The sequence below is a fragment of the Chaetodon auriga genome, chromosome 6 (assembly GCF_051107435.1).
Source record: "Chaetodon auriga isolate fChaAug3 chromosome 6, fChaAug3.hap1, whole genome shotgun sequence".
NCBI classification, from domain to species: domain Eukaryota; kingdom Metazoa; phylum Chordata; class Actinopteri; order Chaetodontiformes; family Chaetodontidae; genus Chaetodon; species Chaetodon auriga.
In genome coordinates this window covers 15,234,719-15,253,925 of record NC_135079.1, presented here as the reverse complement: position 1 = coordinate 15,253,925, position 19,207 = coordinate 15,234,719, and the positions used below count along the sequence as shown (strand labels likewise).

At 43.9% G+C, this 19,207-nt stretch overlaps 2 protein-coding genes across 3 annotated transcripts in view; one reads left to right on the top strand and one right to left on the bottom strand.

The window, feature by feature from the left end:
• The window catches only part of mapk8ip2 (mitogen-activated protein kinase 8 interacting protein 2), a 28,839-nt gene extending 14,999 nt beyond the window's left edge, over positions 1-13,840 (top strand). Inside the window, exons 3-14 of one of the 2 annotated variants that reach the window (XM_076732054.1) lie at positions 3,754-3,993; positions 4,110-4,188; positions 4,535-4,738; positions 5,193-7,434; positions 7,661-7,869; positions 8,854-8,929; positions 9,600-9,772; positions 9,873-9,982; positions 10,098-10,220; positions 10,360-10,430; positions 10,517-10,615; positions 11,279-13,840. In XM_076732054.1, coding sequence (XP_076588169.1) covers positions 3,754-3,993; positions 4,110-4,188; positions 4,535-4,738; positions 5,193-7,434; positions 7,661-7,869; positions 8,854-8,929; positions 9,600-9,772; positions 9,873-9,982; positions 10,098-10,220; positions 10,360-10,430; positions 10,517-10,615; positions 11,279-11,351 — 3,699 coding nt within the window. In that variant the 3' untranslated portion in view covers positions 11,352-13,840. The remainder of the gene's footprint in view (positions 1-3,753; positions 3,994-4,109; positions 4,189-4,534; positions 4,739-5,192; positions 7,435-7,660; positions 7,870-8,853; positions 8,930-9,599; positions 9,773-9,872; positions 9,983-10,097; positions 10,221-10,359; positions 10,431-10,516; positions 10,616-11,278) is intronic. The other variant, XM_076732055.1, reaches the window with a different exon arrangement.
• On the bottom strand, positions 12,810-17,570 carry arsa (arylsulfatase A). Its single transcript, XM_076732056.1, has 8 exons — positions 17,287-17,570; positions 16,169-16,409; positions 15,808-16,026; positions 15,497-15,666; positions 15,184-15,308; positions 14,801-14,928; positions 14,612-14,714; positions 12,810-14,522 (listed from the first exon to the last, which is right to left on the bottom strand). The coding sequence occupies exons 1-8, from the start codon at positions 17,505-17,507 to the stop codon at positions 14,227-14,229; spliced, it is 1,503 nt and encodes a 500-aa protein (XP_076588171.1). The 5' UTR covers positions 17,508-17,570; the 3' UTR covers positions 12,810-14,226.
• Between the last annotated feature and the right edge of the window lie 1,637 nt (positions 17,571-19,207).

Below are 19,207 nucleotides of genomic sequence, written 5' to 3'. Positions count from 1 at the left end.
AAGTGGGTTTTATGTGGGCACATGTACCCACACACTGACACAGTTTATGCTATCATTGCACAGACAAAAGGAATGTTTATGTAGGCACAGCATCATTTATTGATTATGATGTTAGCTACATGCAAAAAACATAGATTTCCCTTTTCTGTTGTTTTAACAGTGGTGCCTGTGTGATCTACAGGTGTACATGGATGCATCAGTGAACGTTTAACCAAGAGTTTCCGCCCTGGAAAAGACCCACACCAAAATAAGACACTTATTCAAGCAACTAACTGCAACATCATCTCAGCCATGGCTTGGAGGAACAGATCACACCCACACATCTGCATTAATTTGGCAACACTGCATTCATGGTCTATCAACAGCGGGACTAGTCTCTGCAGGGACCTCCACTAGGTCCTTCCTGTTTCCTGTCGACATGATGTTAGACCACTTCTCTTCTCTGAGAGTTATAAGTCACATACTCATACACAAAGCCATGTCTTCAGAGCCCGCTTGAGGATCATGTCCTCAGTTTCTCGCTTCTGTCCATTGCTTTCCTCTGTCACCTGGTCAGCTCAGTAAACAAGATGGCCCCGCAGTTCAACACGAAGCCTTTTCTCTCCTCACTGCTGAGGGCAGCGCTGTATAGTGGAGCTGCCATCTTGCTATCTTCTGATGTGCAGCAGCAGTCGGAAGGAATCGAGTTAGCCATGCTGAACGAGCCTGTGGTCTGCTAATTAGAGACCAAAAAGCTGCTCTGCTTTCATCTTTTTAATATCTCTTTGCCAATTGATGAGCATCCAGAGACTCTATCGTGCTGCTGTTGAAGAGCATAAGTGTTAGTCGGAAGCAGAGCTGTTTAAAGAACATGTAAATAATACATAAGTGTGTTTATGTTTATGTGCATTTGAGTGTGTCTGTGATGCAAGGAATACCATTTTAACTCGTTTATTTTCCATCGACTGCAGTTGTGCTCTCCAGTGCTTGTGCGTATGTGAAAGGTTTAAGCCAATCATTCACCACGCCTCCCCAGCAAGCAGGAGAGCATGCTGGGTGACAGAGGAGGGACAGTCACAGGGCTGAATGGGATGTCCTTGGGAACTGGAGACCACGGGGATCGATTCTCATGGACACATGACTCTTATTTATAGTTCTGTGTCTGTCTTTAAGCCTGCCTGACTGTCTGTCTGTCAGGTGGCCTCGCTAAAAGGATGCGTCCTGACAGTGCAGAATACTCTCCCAGGCAGATGTGGCATTTTCACAAGCCCACTGATGGATCCCTGGATTTTTACACTGTCATGAGGTTATAGGTCACATTTCCCAAGTGATGGATTATAATGGGTCAGTGTGAGGAAACAGCACTGTGAATCTTGACAGTAGATCATGAACTGGGAATGCATATAATGATCGATCACCAAAACATTTAATCACATTTTAACAGCAAAATCCCAGACAAAATAAATATGTTAATTAGAAGCAATGATACATATTCATGTGTACTCTCTGGGTAATAGATTGAGTGTTGATTTCTGTTGCTGTGGCAGAAAATGGATGCACCAGGCGTCAGCAGAATCATGTGCGGCGGATGGGCGAGAGGGTGAGGTTTGATTCCCCCAATAAAAACACTGCACTGAGAGGCCGGAAAAACTGCTGTGCTGTTCTAACTGCAGACCAGACAAAATGCATCCTCGTGTTTGCATTGTCAAATTCAAAGCAGGGAGGAGATGATCAGAGCAACGAAAGTGTTTGTGGTAGTGGCCATACACTCTGCAGGAAAATTCGGATGTAGCTGCTTTTATTGACAGTAGCGTTTTTCACTCAAAGCTTTTAGGCTCATTAGGGAGAGATGATGTTAGTGTGATGTCACTGTTTGTCTGTTAAAGGTCTCCTAGAATCCTGTAATGTTCTTTAGTAAACAACTCTTTTTTAAAGTACATGATCTTTAAAGTATAGTTACTGCTACTGCATATGTCCTGTCAGAGATGGTGCCTCTTCATGTTTAGCAGATGCAGTATTGTGATGTTGTTGGTCTATATTAGGAACAGGGCATTGTTTTTTTTGTAAAAATTCTGTATTGATTGAAGCACAGACTATTATTCTGAAAGATGACAAGTCAGCACTTCTGCTGTCAGGTTTTTTATGTTCTTGAACTGTTGCTGATATGTCAGCAGTGTGTTCCTTTAAAATTGTGTCCATTAATATTTTAGGTTTCATGTTAAAGTTAGAAGGCTTTCTGAAAAAAAGGAAATGTTAGAGGTTATTGCTAGAAGTATCACAACCATTTTGTTTTACAAACCGTACTTCCACTGGCTTTGCTTCCTCTTTGTTTTGGCAATTTCCCCTGGAAGCTGCTGAGGGCATGTACAGCGAGAAAGCCTGTGAACGCTTTGCTTCTCCATAATTGCACATGCTGCATGTGTGCAGAAGAGGAACTGTGACTGTCCTGTTTCTCCATAATTGCAGTTGCTGTTGCTGCTGGGTGGCAGGTAGATTGCTCAGACACATTCCTGAAAAGTGTGCCCTTTCTATGTGCACAACACAATACAGAGTTAGATCCACCACACGGACAGTGTGAGGTGTGTGCCAATCAGCTACTTTATGGACCTCGCTCTATCAATATACCTTGCATCTGACAAACATGAAGGGACTACAGCAACACACACACGCTCATGGAGGTGTGGTCTGTTAAACCTCAAAATCATTTGCTGCCAGTAAACCAGCTGAAACCTGAGAGATGCCTGATTGATCCACTCTCATTTTATTGCCCCTCCTATGGTTTTCTTTCATCTGTCTTTCACACACACACACACACACACACACACACACACACACACACACACACACACACAGTCGTGTTTTCATCACTTACCCTAACCATAAGCGTAACCACTACTTGCCTAACCCTAACCCTTATACTAACCTAAACCTAAACCTAACCTTAACCCCAGTCTTCATCCTAAAATTTAATGATTTACATCATGGGGACCTGCTTTTTGTCCCCACAAGTACACGGAGTTCCCACAATGTGACTGTGTAAACAAATTTATGTTCCCCACAACATAAGGAACAAACGGCCACACACGCTATCTCTCCCTCATTTCTCTCTTGAACAGTCCATCCTCAGGACTACTCCATTATTCGCCTCTCTGCAGGGTTTTTACAGGGTGACTTTGTATTTAGTGACTTAATTGTTTCAACCTTTTCACCTTTATCTTTTCACCGGGAGGCGGTAATGCTTCCTGATGCTGAAGGCTGCACTTAGCTCCTCTGTTTTATATACTCACACACATGAATGTATTAAGGGACGCTTACACACACATACACACACACACACACACACACACACACACACACCTGCACAGATGACCCAAGGTTACCGAACGTGACGGCAGAATGCACTGTGGCTGTTAATGTGAAAAGAGTGGTCCACTGCAGTGCGTTGATGTGTTCGTCTGTGTTTTACAAATGCCCTCTGTGTAATCAAAGAACATTGTGTTGCATGCTGTCCATCTGTGCTCTCCTTGTTCTGTTCATTGCTCAGGCCGACAGGCCTGTTCTGGGCAAAGCTTTTAAATGGAAAAGGAAGTAGTATACGGTGGATAGCAGGTAGCAGGGTTTTCCTTTGTGTCTGCTCACTACATGGTGTCCCCTCTGCTGTCAGAAGAGAATATGCTTTAATTAGTGTGGCTATCGTCTGAAGCATGCTGATCCTTTATTTTACCATCTGTACCCCATTACAACCCTTTCCCTGTCTCTCTTTTATGGCCATAGGACTCCCTCATTCTGGAGAAGAATGACATGCACCACCCAGTCTGCTCCTTCCAGGATGACTTCCAAGAGTTTGAGATGATTGACGATGAAGATGAGGATGATGAGGAGGAAGAGGAAGAGGATGAAGAGGTTGACCCAGATGCACCACCGTCCCCCTCTGCCTCCCCTCCTCTCTCCCCTACTCTTGGCACTCTGAAGAGCAGACCCACCACACTGAACCTCACCACTGCTGTGTCACAGGTAAGCAGCTTGAAGCTTTGGTCCCAAACAGACAACACAGACTGTGTGTAGTTTTTAGTCTTTGTAATAATTCTGTACAACTTTGTTGAACATCTCTCTCTCTATCTTCTCATTAGGATTCTCTGAATAACAATAGTAGTCTGTCTCCAAAGAAAGGAAGCTGGCAGGACTCGTTACGCAACCCAGCCTCACAGGGTAAGTACACGGTTGATTATCGGCAATAAATTTGGGTATGGACTATGAATTTGTTTCATTGTATTCATTTGTCTGTGTACCACGCATGATACCTCACAAAAGATGACGTTTATGTTAATGGACAAGATTTTGATAATTCAGAGAATTTGGAGAAATTTGAATCGCTTTAGTTCAGCAGCTACGCTGCTATAGAAAAGTAGTCTGCATCACAGCTATGTGATGTTCCATAGTGTGTGTGCAGGTTAAGTGTTGCCTTTTTTAAATGAAGCTCAAGTATTATAAATCATCACATACAAACTGCAATCCTTACTCACAGTTAGGAAATAAATATCTACTCTACCTCCAGGCCGTCTGTCTCCAACCCACTCATGTCTGGAGGATGGTGGCCATGTGACAGGCCAGTGCCCAGCCTCTCCCGTTTCCCAGGCACCTGGGTCTCAGAGCAAAGGTACTCCACCAAAACAGGCAGGGGAGGGCGGGAACCCCCAGTCCCCTCACAGGCCCCTCCTTTGCGACATGGAGGGCAACAGGCGGGAGAGGCCCGAATACGGTAACAAAAAGGCCAACCCAGCAAGACTAGAGCTCATTCCATGAACATCAGTGTCGTGTAGTGCCGTGATGTGAAATGAAGTGATGTGATGTGAATTTGACTTTTTCAGTGTATGTTCAGCAAAACACTGCCAGGTTGATTCTTACAAACCAAGTTGCACTCGTCTACTTTAGGGAATCAAATGAGTGTATTTCTAATGAAGAAGCGTTTGCTGAACTCCCTCATCCAACATCCTTTTTTATACCTTGAGAAAAATAGATGCACATTCAATGTCTCTTTCTTCAGTGTTCTTTGTGCTCTTTCTCTTTCTTTTCTTTCTTCTTTAATTGTCCAAATTACTCTTACCTCCAAAACTCCTTTGACCTCTCTCCTTTCCCTTTTTCCATTCTCTTCATCCTGCATTTTCATTCTTTCATGGCCTTTCTTGTTTCTCCACACCTTTTTATCTTCACAGGCTCATTTGGTCAACACAAGTCCCACCCTTGCTCTGGCAGTGTCATCGAGCCAAAAGCAGACCCTTCAATCCAGAAAGCAAGGGTACCTTCTGTAGACGAACACTCTCAGTGTTCGGACACAGAGGTGGACCATGACCTCAACAGCGGCCACAACCACAAACACTCAAACCGGCGTGCCACTGACACCTACACAATCACCAGCGAGTCAGGTATGGAGCCAGAGAATGACTTAGACCCAGATGGAACCAGTCGCTGCTTGTCGTCCACTGCACCCATGGGAGTCAACGATGGTGCCGATACACCCTTGTCTGATGAGGAGTTGGAGAAGGACTTTGAAGTGGAGTTCATGTGTAAGGAGACCTACGATATGGTGTGTAAGGAGTCATCTTATGTAGAATTCCCCTGCATTGAACCCTCTGAGCCCGCCTCCTTCTCCAGCTATGTGTCCTCCAGCCGCTCGGATGCTCTTGATCAGTCCAACAGTTCAAATGGTCCGCCCTCTGCCATGGAGGCAGGAGCCAACGACTCCACCTCTCCATCCTCAGACCCAGGGATAGCAGATATGAACCAGCAGGGATATTTGACTTCAGACCAGGATAAGGACCTCAGCTCTCCAGGCTCTGACTCTGACATTGAAGGGGAGCTGGAGGCAGCGTTTGCCTGTGGAGGTCCCGTGGTCTCCAACATGATCTCCTCTATCTCAGAGACAGAGCTGGACCTGACCAGTGATGACAGTAGCAGTGGACGCTCGTCTCACCTCACCAACTCCATTGAGGAGGCCAGCTCACCTACATCAGACCAGGAGCTGGACCCAGATACAGAGTTAGAGCAAGACAGTGGCATTGTGGGACTGAAAACATCTCTACTTCTGGGCCAGCCTGATCCAATCAAAGAAGTTTCCCCTATACCCTCTCCTTCCCCTCTACCCTCACCCACTATTGCTACACCATCCCCTATTGACTCACCCATCTTACCGCCTGAGGCTTATGATGATGGTCAAGCTCTGATGGGGCTGCAGAATGTGGATGATGAATTGTCCTGTGAACACCAGGCTGACCCAGATGAGACTCTGCCTCCAGCCCAACATTGTGAAGACAGCCTGTCCAGGCAGATGGTGCTGCAGATAGAACCAGACCACAGTCTAGAGTGCTTCAAACGCTCCTTCTACCTGCCAGTGGGACCTAGGCTAATGCCCAGTGCAGACGAATATGATGGAACCAGTGAGGGAGACTCTGAATCAGAAAGTGAAGATGACCTGAGCGAGAACTCAGACTCGCCCTGGTTGCTTAGCAACCTGGTCAACAGGATGATCTCAGAGGGCTCGTACCCGATCAGTTGTCCCGAGGAGTGCTTCAAGAGGAAGGTGTCCGTGTCGGACACCATCTCACCATCCTCAGACATTGGAGAGGGAGATGGTTTCAATGATGATGACCAAGAGAAGAAATCAGGGATGGAGGGATCAGAAGAAGAAGACAAGGAAGGTGAAGGTTACAGAAAGGATGGAATGGAGGCAGGAGGCAGGAGGAAAAGTGTGGAGTCTTCAAAAGGAGGAGCAGTGACCAATTCCTGTCTCTATATGAGCAACCCTACCAGTGATACCATAACCCCTCTGACTTTGGAGCACTGTGCAAACAACGGCAGGGGAACCACAGATTTCAACTCCTTGTACACGACTAAAGACTCTGAGAAGAACTTCACAGACAAACCATCTAAGAATGCTAGGAGACAGGAGGAAGACGAAGAGCCCAATAATGACTTAATGATGCTAGAGGGGAGGAAGGATCTGGACTCACCAAGCCTCAGTGAGAGTGTGGTCAGCGATAAGGACGAAGGACGAGAGACTGATCCCAGGCCAACGAGCCGTTCCTCTGCCTCTCTTGAGCGTATCACAGAGGTTAAACATAGCCTGACACTGGACATACCCACCGCCCAGACAAACCGCTGCTTCAGCCTCACCTACTCCACAGATAATGATGAAGAGGAGGATGATGGGGACTCTTACCCATTCCTGGGTGGCTTGAGGAAGCAGTCCTTCAGGGGAAGTGATTTAGAGCTTGACAGTTCACCACCCATTGATTCTAGTGTTCAAAACCATCCTTTATCCGACCATGACCTCCCACTGTGTGAGAAAGATCTGGCTCTCAGGCCACCAAATGAAGATGACGGACTGGCCTATGACTCCATGAAGTACACGTTAGTGGTGGATGAGAATACCACACTGGAACTTGTCAGCCTCAGAAGGTATGCTCTGACTATATGTGTGAAAGCTAAGAATAAAATGAAGTATGTATCTGTGCAGAATGAGTGGAATATTATGTGTTTTTTCCTGTTAGAAATGATATTGAATAGCATTTCTGCAATGTTTTTGAATTAAGCACTACTTTCTGTAAGTGGGTGTTCTAGTGGTAGGTAAAGTTCAGTACGTGGCTGTATAACCCTAAACTGAGATTTGAAACTGACATCTCAGGTGCACCTCCGTTCTGAGTGATGACAGTGAGCTCTCCACGCTATGTGATGAGGAGCCTTTGGGAACAGAAGAGGTGGGCTATGGTTGTGATGAGGAGGAGGTGAGGCCAGAACTTCTCAGTTCTTCTGAGGACTCTTCCCCTGAGGCTGACCTCCCATTCTCCAAGAAGTTCCTCAATGTTTTTGTCAACAGCACCTCCCGCTCCTCCAGTAAGTCACAAACAATGCTATTCAGACACTGCACCCTTCTGGAAAACTATTATTCGCTTTATATTCATTTCATTTTTAAAAAGAAAATCAACACATCTCTTCAATCTGTCAGTTAAATACAAAACTACAATCAGGAGATGCTTAGCTTAGCATAGCAGAAAGCTCCATTCAAGGGTAAGTTGCTCTATAGCTTGCTCATTACCACAGTATATCTTGCTTGTTTAGTTCAAAATAATTCAGCATGTAAACTCCCATAAAAACAATTTTCCATTTTGGTTTTTGTATAGATTAAACAAGCAACAAACAAGGTGTGCTTCAGAGGTGCTGCTAATATTTTTCAGACAGAGCCAGGCTAGCTGTTTCCCCTGTTTCCAGTCTTGTCAGCATGTTAAACTAACCTAACCATCTCCTGGTTGTAGCTTCATATTTAGCATACACACATGAAAGTGATATTGATCTCACTCTGCAACAAAGTAAATATGTATATTTCCCTAAATATCAAACTATTCCTTTAACTTAAGCCAATGCAGGTTATGGCCCTGCAGCATTGCTGCTAAAATTGGTCACACAGGGTCGCCATTAGGGTTTAACTAATCATTGTCAGCATGATACATTAACATGTGATCTAAATTTGGCAGGGTGCCCACACAAGACCTATGGGAGGGCGCTGCTTCCCAGTACATCCATCATCAATCAGTGCTCTCACTTCAAGATTCATATCCCTTATGAAGGGTGATTTGCATAATTAAAGGCTCATTAGAGGGCTTTCATTGTCATTTATTTTTTGACAAATCCAATTAGCTTCCATTTAGACTTCCTCACATGAAGTTTACATGAGAAATGTTTCCCCAAACAAATAACAGTTAACAGAAGGAAAATGTAGTTTATTTTATTATGGACAAAGAGCTTTCAGTTTTATTGGCAAATGGTTTTCAGGGTATTAAAACTTGTTAAGTTTTAAAGTGGTGTCTGTTTGCCACGTAGGCACAGAATCCTTTGGACTTTTCTCCTGCACCATCAACGGAGAGGAGAGGGACCAGACACACAGGGCAGTCTACAGGTAAGACAACCTGCTGTAATAATAAAAGATTGCAAAAAACATTTTTTTTTCATCAATTGTAGACACGGTAGGGTGGAATCAAATGTGAATGTCCTTTCTTCCAATTTTCAAATGACCATTTTGTGTCAGGGTGGAAAAGTCCTTGTGAAGATAAACAAAACAATATTTCTTCGAGGTTACATGGTTGTCAGTGTGCTAGGGGTCATGTAGCAATAGAGAATCACTAATTATGTTACGGAGGAGGGCAAATGTCCAAGCTGCAGCTGGGCTCAAGAGCTGCAGGGTGACCATTAATAACCACATCAGCCACCACCTGTGTCTGTGCTTGTGTATGTGTGTGTGTAAGAGTGAGAGAGAATGTTACATGCACCTCCCTTGTATACACGTACATGTTGTGCATGTATAATTTTGTATTTGCTTAACCACAGACCTTTTCAAATGGGTGCATCCCCACATTTAGAGCTCTCCCTTCACCCACCATATTCATGTGTCAGCCATTTCATCACTCCTCTTCGTCTGCTCCCTAATGGGAGTCACCTGAAACCCAAGACCCCAAAAGATGCTTCCTGCTCAGTTGAACTCAATTCTACTGGATGCACAAGGACACAACATTAAACAGGGATGGTTTTCTCTTTTTTGTCCTCCTCCTCCTCTCTGCTGCTCTCTGCAGGTTCATTCCCAGACATGCAGATGAGCTGGAGCTGGATGTGGATGATCCTTTATACGTGGAGGAGGAAGAGGATGACTACTGGTACCGAGGCTACAACATGCGGACAGGGGAGAGGGGCATCTTCCCTGCTTTTTATGCCCATGAGGTCATAGGCCAGTCTAAAGAGTTGTTGGGTGAGTTTAGAGATACATCCACTGTCTTCTCTTGTGTCTCATTGTGAGTATCTGAAGAGTCATGTGTACTGCATGTATGCATCCACATTACACCCTGCAGGCCTGAAAAGAAATCCAGCTTGGATTGAGACTTTCAGCGTTCAGTTTTTGGGGTCTGTTGAGGTACCTTATCACCAAGGCAATGGAATTCTCTGCGCTGCCATGCAGAAGGTAAGATAAGTGGAAGACAGCAGAACACACGTGCAATCACACAAAAGTGCATGCTGTAATGTATGCACCGTTAAAGCCTGTTTGTTTCGGCGTGACAATATTTTCTGTCTGTTAGATTGCAATATCGAGGAAACGGACGGTACACGTGCGACCTCCTTCTCTGTGCGAGTTGGAGATTAGCTTGCAAGGAGTGAAACTAATCATGAGCCTGGAGGATGAATATGACACCCTCGATGAGGTATGGACAGATAAATAAATGAATCAGTCAGTTCATTCAAAGTCAGCTATCCCTTCAATACGCAATAATACTACTACTGATGATTGAAGTCAACTTTTTTTTCCTTCTCATCCATCTCTGCGTTGCTCTCCATCTTCAGTATGACAGATGTAGTCACTTCTTCCAGATGAAGAACATCTCATTCTGTGGATGCCATCCGAGAAACAACTGGTAAACAGACTTGCTGGTTTTCTCCCCTCATGTTACTGGTGTACAGGGCAACATCTGACTGATTTCACCATATCCTCTCTCTGCAGCTACTTTGGCTTCATCACTAAGCACCCGATGCTAAACAGATTTGCTTGCCACGTGTTTGTATCCCAAGAGTCCATGCGACCTGTAGCAGAGTGTGTTGGGTGAGTCCAAATCACATTATTGTAAGCCATGTCTGATTGGACATATTTACTCCACTTAAACTGTAAAAGCACTTTAAATGTCAAGATGCTGAAAATGCTAACAGCCCTTACAATAGATTGGAAATGGCATAACCTATTTAGCTGTACATCACATATATAAAGTCCTCTTGATGGTTTGCTAAGTTCTGGATTGAACTGCATCTTTACTACCATGGTCCATGTTTATTTTGCACAATAGCCTTTTTTATGTGTGTGCATGTGTGTACAGTTAAATAATGATTGCAGGATTGGGCATGTCTGATTCAGCTGTATTGAGTTTGAATGATTAAACATAGTTCACTGTCTCTGGATGGATCTGGGCAGGCAGCAGAGCATGGCATGAGCAGAGCTTCTCATCCTGCTTGGTCTGTGCAATAGACTCACCAGCAATCACTTGTGAAAAACAATTAGCCGCCTTTGATTCAGGAAGAGTGCTTCTGCATTTGCACGAGAATTATTCAAATTAAGCATTCTTTGCTTTTGCAGGAGCCAGCCATTTCTTTGTGAGCAGCCAGAGCATGACTGTGTTAGATCAGTTACTACAAGAGGGATTACTATGGAAGGCTGTCTCCTAATAGCTGGCAGGTTGATCATTACTCATGCTCTCATCTGTCTTTGCTGCAGACGAGCCTTCCAGGAGTACTACCAGGAACATCTGGAGTACGCCTGCCCCACTGAGGACATCTACCTGGAGTAAGAAGTGTTGCCATGACGACCACCTTCTTTCTCCACAGCTAGTGTACGGTCACCGAGTTAGCCACCAGAGGGCGCTGTCAGTGGGGTCTTCTCTCCATTGTAAAATACTCTTCCATGTCCCTTTAAAACAGGGATCTTCATTTCTACAGTATGCTAGGCATTTGACTGATTTCATTCATCTCTCTCTCTCTCTCTTTGTTTATTTCCATCATCTCGATGGATTGATTGCCTGTTTCTTTGATCTTTTTCTATGATATAAAACTAAGACGCTGAGCACCTGTTTATTTAAAGGTTCCTCTTTTGAAATGAAAACAACATACCTACTACTGCTGTTTCACTTTTCAATGCATGGCTAGTAGGGTTACTGCACACGGACACACTAAGAAATACACATGTCCAAGTGAATGGCAAGCAGCTCAACAATCAGCAAGGGAATGGTGTAGAATCACGAGGTTGGCATTTAATTAACTGTAAATATGTATTTGTTCAATATTGACAAACTGCTAATTTGATTTCTACTGATAGTGACATTGGAGCAAAGTAGAGAGAGTACAGTGAACTGTCCTTGGTCCGAGCTTACCCCTGTGTCGCCAACAAGACGTAGTGTGTGTTGTAAATAAATGTATAGAAAGTAGACATACAGGCGCCTCATCCAGACTAATTAAGAAACACTCACAGCTGAGACTGATGGAGGAGATTTTGTTGTGTTGTGGGTATTACTGACTCACTCGGACTGGAGGGACTGCAGGTGTAAGAGATGTTAGAGCTGTAATGACTTGGAATGGACTCTGAATGTCATTAGCCCCGCAGATAGTTTGTTCAGCTTGGATTAGGCGCAGCAGCTGTCAGCACATTTGGATGAAATGACAGAACCATTTTCACCACCAAAGCTGCGCTGCTTGCTGACCTTCAGCGTGGGGAGCTTTCATACGAAATCATTCAACTGTTAAAACTGCAAATCATAGATCACGGTATGTCTTGCTATGATTGATGTGACTTTCAGGTCAAAGAAAGCAAAGGCCCTCTGAAAAGCCATATTCTCACACCTCTGACTGTTTAACTCTGGTTCTTAGTGACGTCCTAGTCTCTGTTTTCCTTTGACTTGGCAGTTTTAAGTGAGCGAAAGGAATGACTAGACTGGCCAGTAGCCACGTGTCAGTAATGCTGTATTGCAGTGTGCCTACTGCTAATACTTGGTCCTGGTATCACAATGTAATCAAACCTATAATGAAGCATAAAAGGGAGGTTTTATAGTTATGTAAATGGTCACTTTGAGCTCTTTTTTTTTTTTGTTAGTATGATGGATGAAAGGGGTGGCCCCATGTTCCCACGAGTGTTCATGTTTTTGGTCCGTTAAAGGTTAAAGCATCAATCAGACATTATACAATAGCCTACTCCGGGGTTGTTGTAGCATACCATAGCTTACAGTCTAGTACCTTCTATAGGGGAGGGGGTTAGAAAAAGTGGTGTGGTCACTACAGCCATCTGAAATTTCAGGCATCCCCATTGTTCTTTCAGATACAGTTTAGCATCTTGTTCTGCTGCTTTCAGTCACAGTCCACCAGAACAAAGATCAGATCTGCAGGATTTCAGCATTCACCGAAAGCTGCTGTGGCAGGCGGGAGGTAGGGTAGGGTGTCATCTACATATGTATCGCTGTCAGTTAGATCATGTATATACAATAGCAATCTAAGATAGTGCTGTGTCCTTTATGTTGAGTATGTTATGAAATGAAATGAATATGTACATTAATTAAAAAGAAATTTAAAAAAAAAGATCATGACCAGACATAAAGCCCTGAAAGAAAAGAAAAACACGTAAATATCTGTGATCTGCAATAATTTTATTTCAGTGTCTTACGTTTTCCACACAAGATGTTAACTCAGTATCTCTCACACAGGTGGCATTTGGGTTCCTGCCAACTCCATAACTCTCTACAGACAGGCTTCAGCAGCACACTTAGGCCATATTTGTAAGATGTGACATCATTAGTGTGTGACACTCACCAGACTTCTGACCAATCTGCTGTTAGAGCTGAATAGTGACTGAGTCAGCCGCCACTGGAAAACTATTATTGCGTCTTGCCGATTATAGTAATCGCCTTTGAGCTCCAACAGTGTGACCCATCTCTGATCTGTATCTATTTGCTTCTGATTCTGTTTTTCTATCTTGTTACAGCCTAGTTAAAATCCCTTCTTTCCACACAGCTACACAAAAACGACCTCTGAGGATGATCTAGTCCCATATAGCCGCTGAGACATACAGTAACAGTTAAACCAAACTTTTGACTTTATTACATTAACAAGATTCTTCACTGTATACCTAGAGCAAAACAGTATGTGACAGAACAAACATATCCTATCTTCTATCTTTAAAAACAAGGACTTGTAAAATTCCAGGGAAAAACAGAAAAAAAAAATGACAAAAAAAATCACTCTGCCTTGTCATGGGTTTGGTCTTATGAATAAAATATATGCTTGATGTCCAAAACCTTTATTGTTGTCTTTATTGTTTGGATCTATTTTTGTTCATTTTCACTTAACAATCCATTTATTTATTGCAAATCTTATGTTTTTATAGTCAGAAAAGTGCACTGAGGTGGAAATTACATTATAAATTCCTACAGTAAAACATATATTCAAATAGAGCAAATATACAGTACATAGTTACACACTAGTTAGAAATGTTATCAGTATTGACATTAAGAAAGAAAGAAAGTCATCTCCCCATTGAGGAAACAGATTGTTTGCATTACTCTTCAGTATGAATTATAATTAAAGTGGCACTGTCCACAAGCAAGTAGCAAGGCAACATCAGTGCAGTACCTCCAGCTTTCCCCACATCGTCATCATTAGCAGTTGTGGCAATTTGTCCCATCAACAGTGGCAGCAGCTGGGTTTGGGGCTGCACTGAGGATTGCAGCAAGGTGCCAGGTCTGGGTCTGTTCCTTTTGAGATCTGGCTCTCTCCAAACACCATGGAGGCTTCAAACTGCTGCTTGACTATCTTGATCCTCACTAGCAGGTCTTGGAGGTCAGGTCTGCCCTCCAGGGCGAGAGGGTAGTGTTCTGAGGGGTCAGCCTCCAGGTCAAAAATAAGAGGGGGATCGTGAGCCTTGAGGACTGCATATGGTGGGCAGTCTTGGTCTGGGGTGGTCGCGCTGTGGGAGGCACCTGATGCACAAACGTGGGAAAAAAAAAACAGTTCTGACTAAGCACTTAAGCTCGATTTCAACAAATTGTGCATATGAAGCTTTCTGTACCTCGTGTATAGAAGTGAGCCTTGTACTTCCCTAACCGGAGAGCAAACAGGCCATACTTCTCACTGGGATCTATGGGGTAGAACATCATCGCCTCCCTTTTACTCTGCAAAAAATAATAATAAAGACAAAAATGAATCCAACAGCTTAGTTCTCACTCTATTTTATTCTCTACAGAGAGTGAGGCATTACCTTTCCTTGTTTGATAAGGATTTCTGTCATATCGACCCCATCCAGCATCACCTGGGGTAGTTTGGCTCCCGCCAGACTTGCAATGGTGGGGAGGACATCTAGAGTGCTGGCAATCTCATGAGTCACACCTAAAGACATGCAGAAAAAGAGCACACAGCACCAATCACTGAACGGTCATGTGGAAACAGGTTTGGAGTTCACTGTGGTATTTATTTTCATACTAGAGTCAAAAGAGAACAGTGTAAAATATGCAAAACCATCAGTGTGGTCTTTGAAAGTGAAGATGGATCTAGTCTCTGCAGAAAACTCTGGTTTAGCTTAATGTTTTTTTTGTCTTTGGAAGCATCACCCAGTCTAAACTTTTTGTGCTATGGTGTCCTGACCTGGCCTGATTGTCCCTGGCCAGAAGGCGATGGCTGGCTCTCTCATGCCCCCCTCATATGTGGTGCCTTTTCCACATTTCAGAGAGCCAGCGTTACCTCCACGGGACATACGCATCAGCTCAGGCCTACACACAGAGACAGGAATAACACACTATGACAAGACAATAAGTAACAACATCACAAGAAGGTAATAAAATCAAATATAAAAGAGGGCAAAGATATATTGTAATTTGACCTTTGGACAGAGGAAAACACACTAGTGTACCATAGCTAAAAAAATGCATACGAAAAGAAATCTGGGGCAAAAACCAACCCATTATCTGAGGTGAAGAAGACCAGTGTATTGTTGATCACTCCCGTCTTCTCCAGCGTTGTAAGTATGTTTCCTATTGTGGTGTCCAACTCAAACAGAGCATCTCCAAATGGGCCCCTTAGAGACCGGCCGGCTGCCCCTGGGCCTGCATACTGGGGATAGTGGGTGTGCTGTAGAAGGAAGTGGAAGAAGGTGTCTCACTGAAAAAAGTTACCATAATTTATCAACATTGAGTTGAAGCATGGAGAGAGCTCTTGATTCTGCACGGATTCTTAGCTTGTGCTCGATCACAGACTGTTGCTCTTGCTTACGTGGGAAGGATAGTAGAGGAAGAAAGGTTGTTTTTTGGTGGCCGATGTGGTAATGAAATTGGTTGCAAAGTCACTGTAAGCCCTCTCCAGATCGAGGAAGTTGACCGGTTGCTGCTTGATGACCTCATTGTAAATTAGTGGGACAGTCACAGTGCCGACGTCACAAAATCCAAAACACTTCACATCTGGTGGGAAACAAGTCAGGTTCCGACAGGGGCCCTGGGACAGAAACAGGGAGACAGAACAAAGCAAGTAAACAAATGCTGCAGAGAAGACACTACTTTTAACAAACAGCATCAAGGATTCCAAACTTTTGATCATTTCTGACACTGAGATCAGAGCACAATTCAATCACACTGACCATGTCATGGGAGTAGGGGATCCCCAGGTACTGGTCAAAGCCCTGCTTGGTTGGAAGAAACATCCCCTTGGCCCCGAGTCCTAAGTGCCACTTCCCCATGGCAGCAGTAGCATAGCCCAGAGGCTTCAGCATTTCAGCAATGGTGGTCTCATTCAGAGGAAGACCACCTATAGAGCCCGGGTACAACACTCCTGGGTAGACACCTGAACGGGTCTGATAGCGCCCCGTCAACAACGACGCCCTGGAGAGCCATCAAAACAAAGCAAAGCTATTATTTCATGTGCAGACGAGATGATTGGGTTTTCATGTTGGGCAAGACACAAACTGGACAGTTAGCGGGATGTGCTAAAAGACTCTCAGCCACAAATCACCCATTGCTAAGCAGCAGTACAGAGACAAGGAAAAAAACTCCATCCACGTGCCTATATGAACTTACTTTTTCCAGCTGCAGCACTTTATAACAGGCAATCACAGTGGAATCTTAACGTTACTGCATCATATTGTGCTGTTCATAATAACATTATGACATGGACCCTTGATCCATCTTCATTCACTGTGTTCACAACCTGTTGAACTGCGCAGTGCCGTGCCTTATCAAGTGTTGCTGTATGTCCTGACTGCTCACCACACAGAGGCGTTTATGTGCAACTCACGACACAAGCACGGCGAAAAACCAGTTATTAGCCATGTTACTTCATTCCTCACTACAACAACACGATCTGGCTCCAGATCCTCCTGTATATTAACCATTTCGTCTTCATCTCCTGTTGTATAATATTCTTAACGAGGCTCACCGTTTTGCGAGTATATTTGACATCCAGAAACAATTACTTAAGTATTTTTTTATAAGCAAAGGAGCAGATATGTCATCAGGCCCCTGGAAAGATGTAGGATAAAAGTATGAGTGATCCCTGCAGATCATAAGCAAGTCACATGCGCTGCAGAGTGTTACTGCAGCCGTCAGTGTCAGTCTTACACAATCAAGTCAGGGGATCTACAACTCGCTGAAGGCATATTTAACTTTCGGTTCTGTATTTTAAAGTGAGACAGAGTTAAAGCATGACGTGACAGCACCCGCACGGACATTAAACCAAAGCGCATGAATGACAGACAGATACCTGGACGGGCTGCAGACCGGGCTGGTACAGTAGAAATCTGTAAACTGGAGTCCTCCCGCTGCCAGCCGGTCCAGGTTTGGAGTGAGTGAACTGGGGTGTCCATAACACCCCAAGTCCCCGAAGCCCAGATCATCTGCGAAGAGGAGGACGAAATTGGGCGGTGAAGCCGAGCAGGCACAGAAAAGGACGATGTTCACAAAGAGGACACGGACGTTGTCCATTCTGCGTCCTGCTGAGTGAAGAAGAGGAACAACGACCAAGCGTCACGTGTTCGCTGTCGCGTGCATATGACGTCGCGCACAGCCAGGAAATGTAGTCTCGTTCTGGGCGCAGCCTACATAATACACGTGAACTAATTTATTCCTCTGATTACATAGTTTCACCCTCTTTATCTGTGAAAAACAAAACAACAAACAAACAAACATCAGACTCAGCTGGGGGGTTTTTTATGACTCCTGAAATAATCTGTTACAGAAAAGCACAGAATGTTTTGTCAATAATAATTAGTTATTTAGTATATAATCATTACATAACATTTAAACAAAACTATTTTTATGCTGTTCTGCTTTATGTTATAATTCTAGTGCTGCTGTTTCAGCACTTTTGGTGGAAATTCCTGTGTTCAAAAAAAGTTGATTTAATATGTGAACTGATTGAACACGGTCATGAGTTTATAATCTGATTGTTGAAACATTAGATTGGTTTTAAAATGAGGTAAACTGGTCTGCTGATGAGGTACAATTTGACCTCTATCTCTCCAGAGATATCTCATAAGGAGACTAGGTATTAATGGAGTGTTAAGCTTTTACTGGTTACAGCGACTCAGATTATATACTTCACTGGCGCAAGCTTCTAACAGATAAATTTGTACCAATATGATACGTGAAGAAGTGCTTGTCCTGTGACCACACTCTGCCCTTTGTGACAGGACAGAGACTGTCCTGATTATCCTCAGCTGCTCTCCCACATCTGCTGTTTTATCTTCAACTGGACTGAACTGAGGGCCTGTGGCTGAGTTCCTGTCCTCTGTGGCAACCTTGGTTTCTGCCACTGATTCGACCTGACACATGGTCAATTACGCAAACAAGAGGAGAAATAAATCAGTGGTGCAGCGTTGCAGGAGCCACCGCTATGAGAAGAAATGGACGTCACAGCTGATTTTGTAACGTGAAGACTGTAGTCCGGATCTGGGCCTATTCATTTATTTATTCTCAAGCTTCAGTGAGGTGGACAGAGAAAGAAAAGGAAGGTGCTACCTGCATTCAAATCAGCTGGCACCGAGTATGTCTGTGAGAGAGAGATGAAATGAAGACACAGAATACATAATAATCCCTATACATATGTAATTTAAAACACCAAAACACATCACTCAGGTGATTCCCTGGTGATTTCATGCAAAGTCATGCTGGCACCTGAAAGGGAGTCGGTGAGGAGTGGCCTGCTATTGGAATTCAGATAATGGTTGTTTCCTGATGAATTATGCAACACATCCACTGTACCTTTTTACCATACACCAGTGTGTGTGTGTGTGTGTGTGTGTGTGTGTGTGTGCGTGCGTGCATGTGTGTGTGTACATGTATGGTTACCATTTTGCTTGCATGCTCTCTGCTGTTAAGCCTCAGGGAAGTGTTGCTGTGGCATTGGCTGATAGATAGTTTTGATTTACTATTCACTTTCACATCTCTCTACAGGACTGACCTACATTCAGCAGCTACTGTGTGTGTGTGTGCGTGTGTGTGTGTGTGCGTGTGTGTGTGTGCGTGAGAGAAAGAGAGAGAGAGAAAGAATTGAGATAAAGGACATGAAAAGGCAGATGCTCTACAACTGCATTCCCAATTGATGCAGTTTTATCATCTGTTTTTTCAATCTCTGCTGCTTGGCTTCCCTTGCTTGTATTTTTTCATGCTGTGAATATCAAACT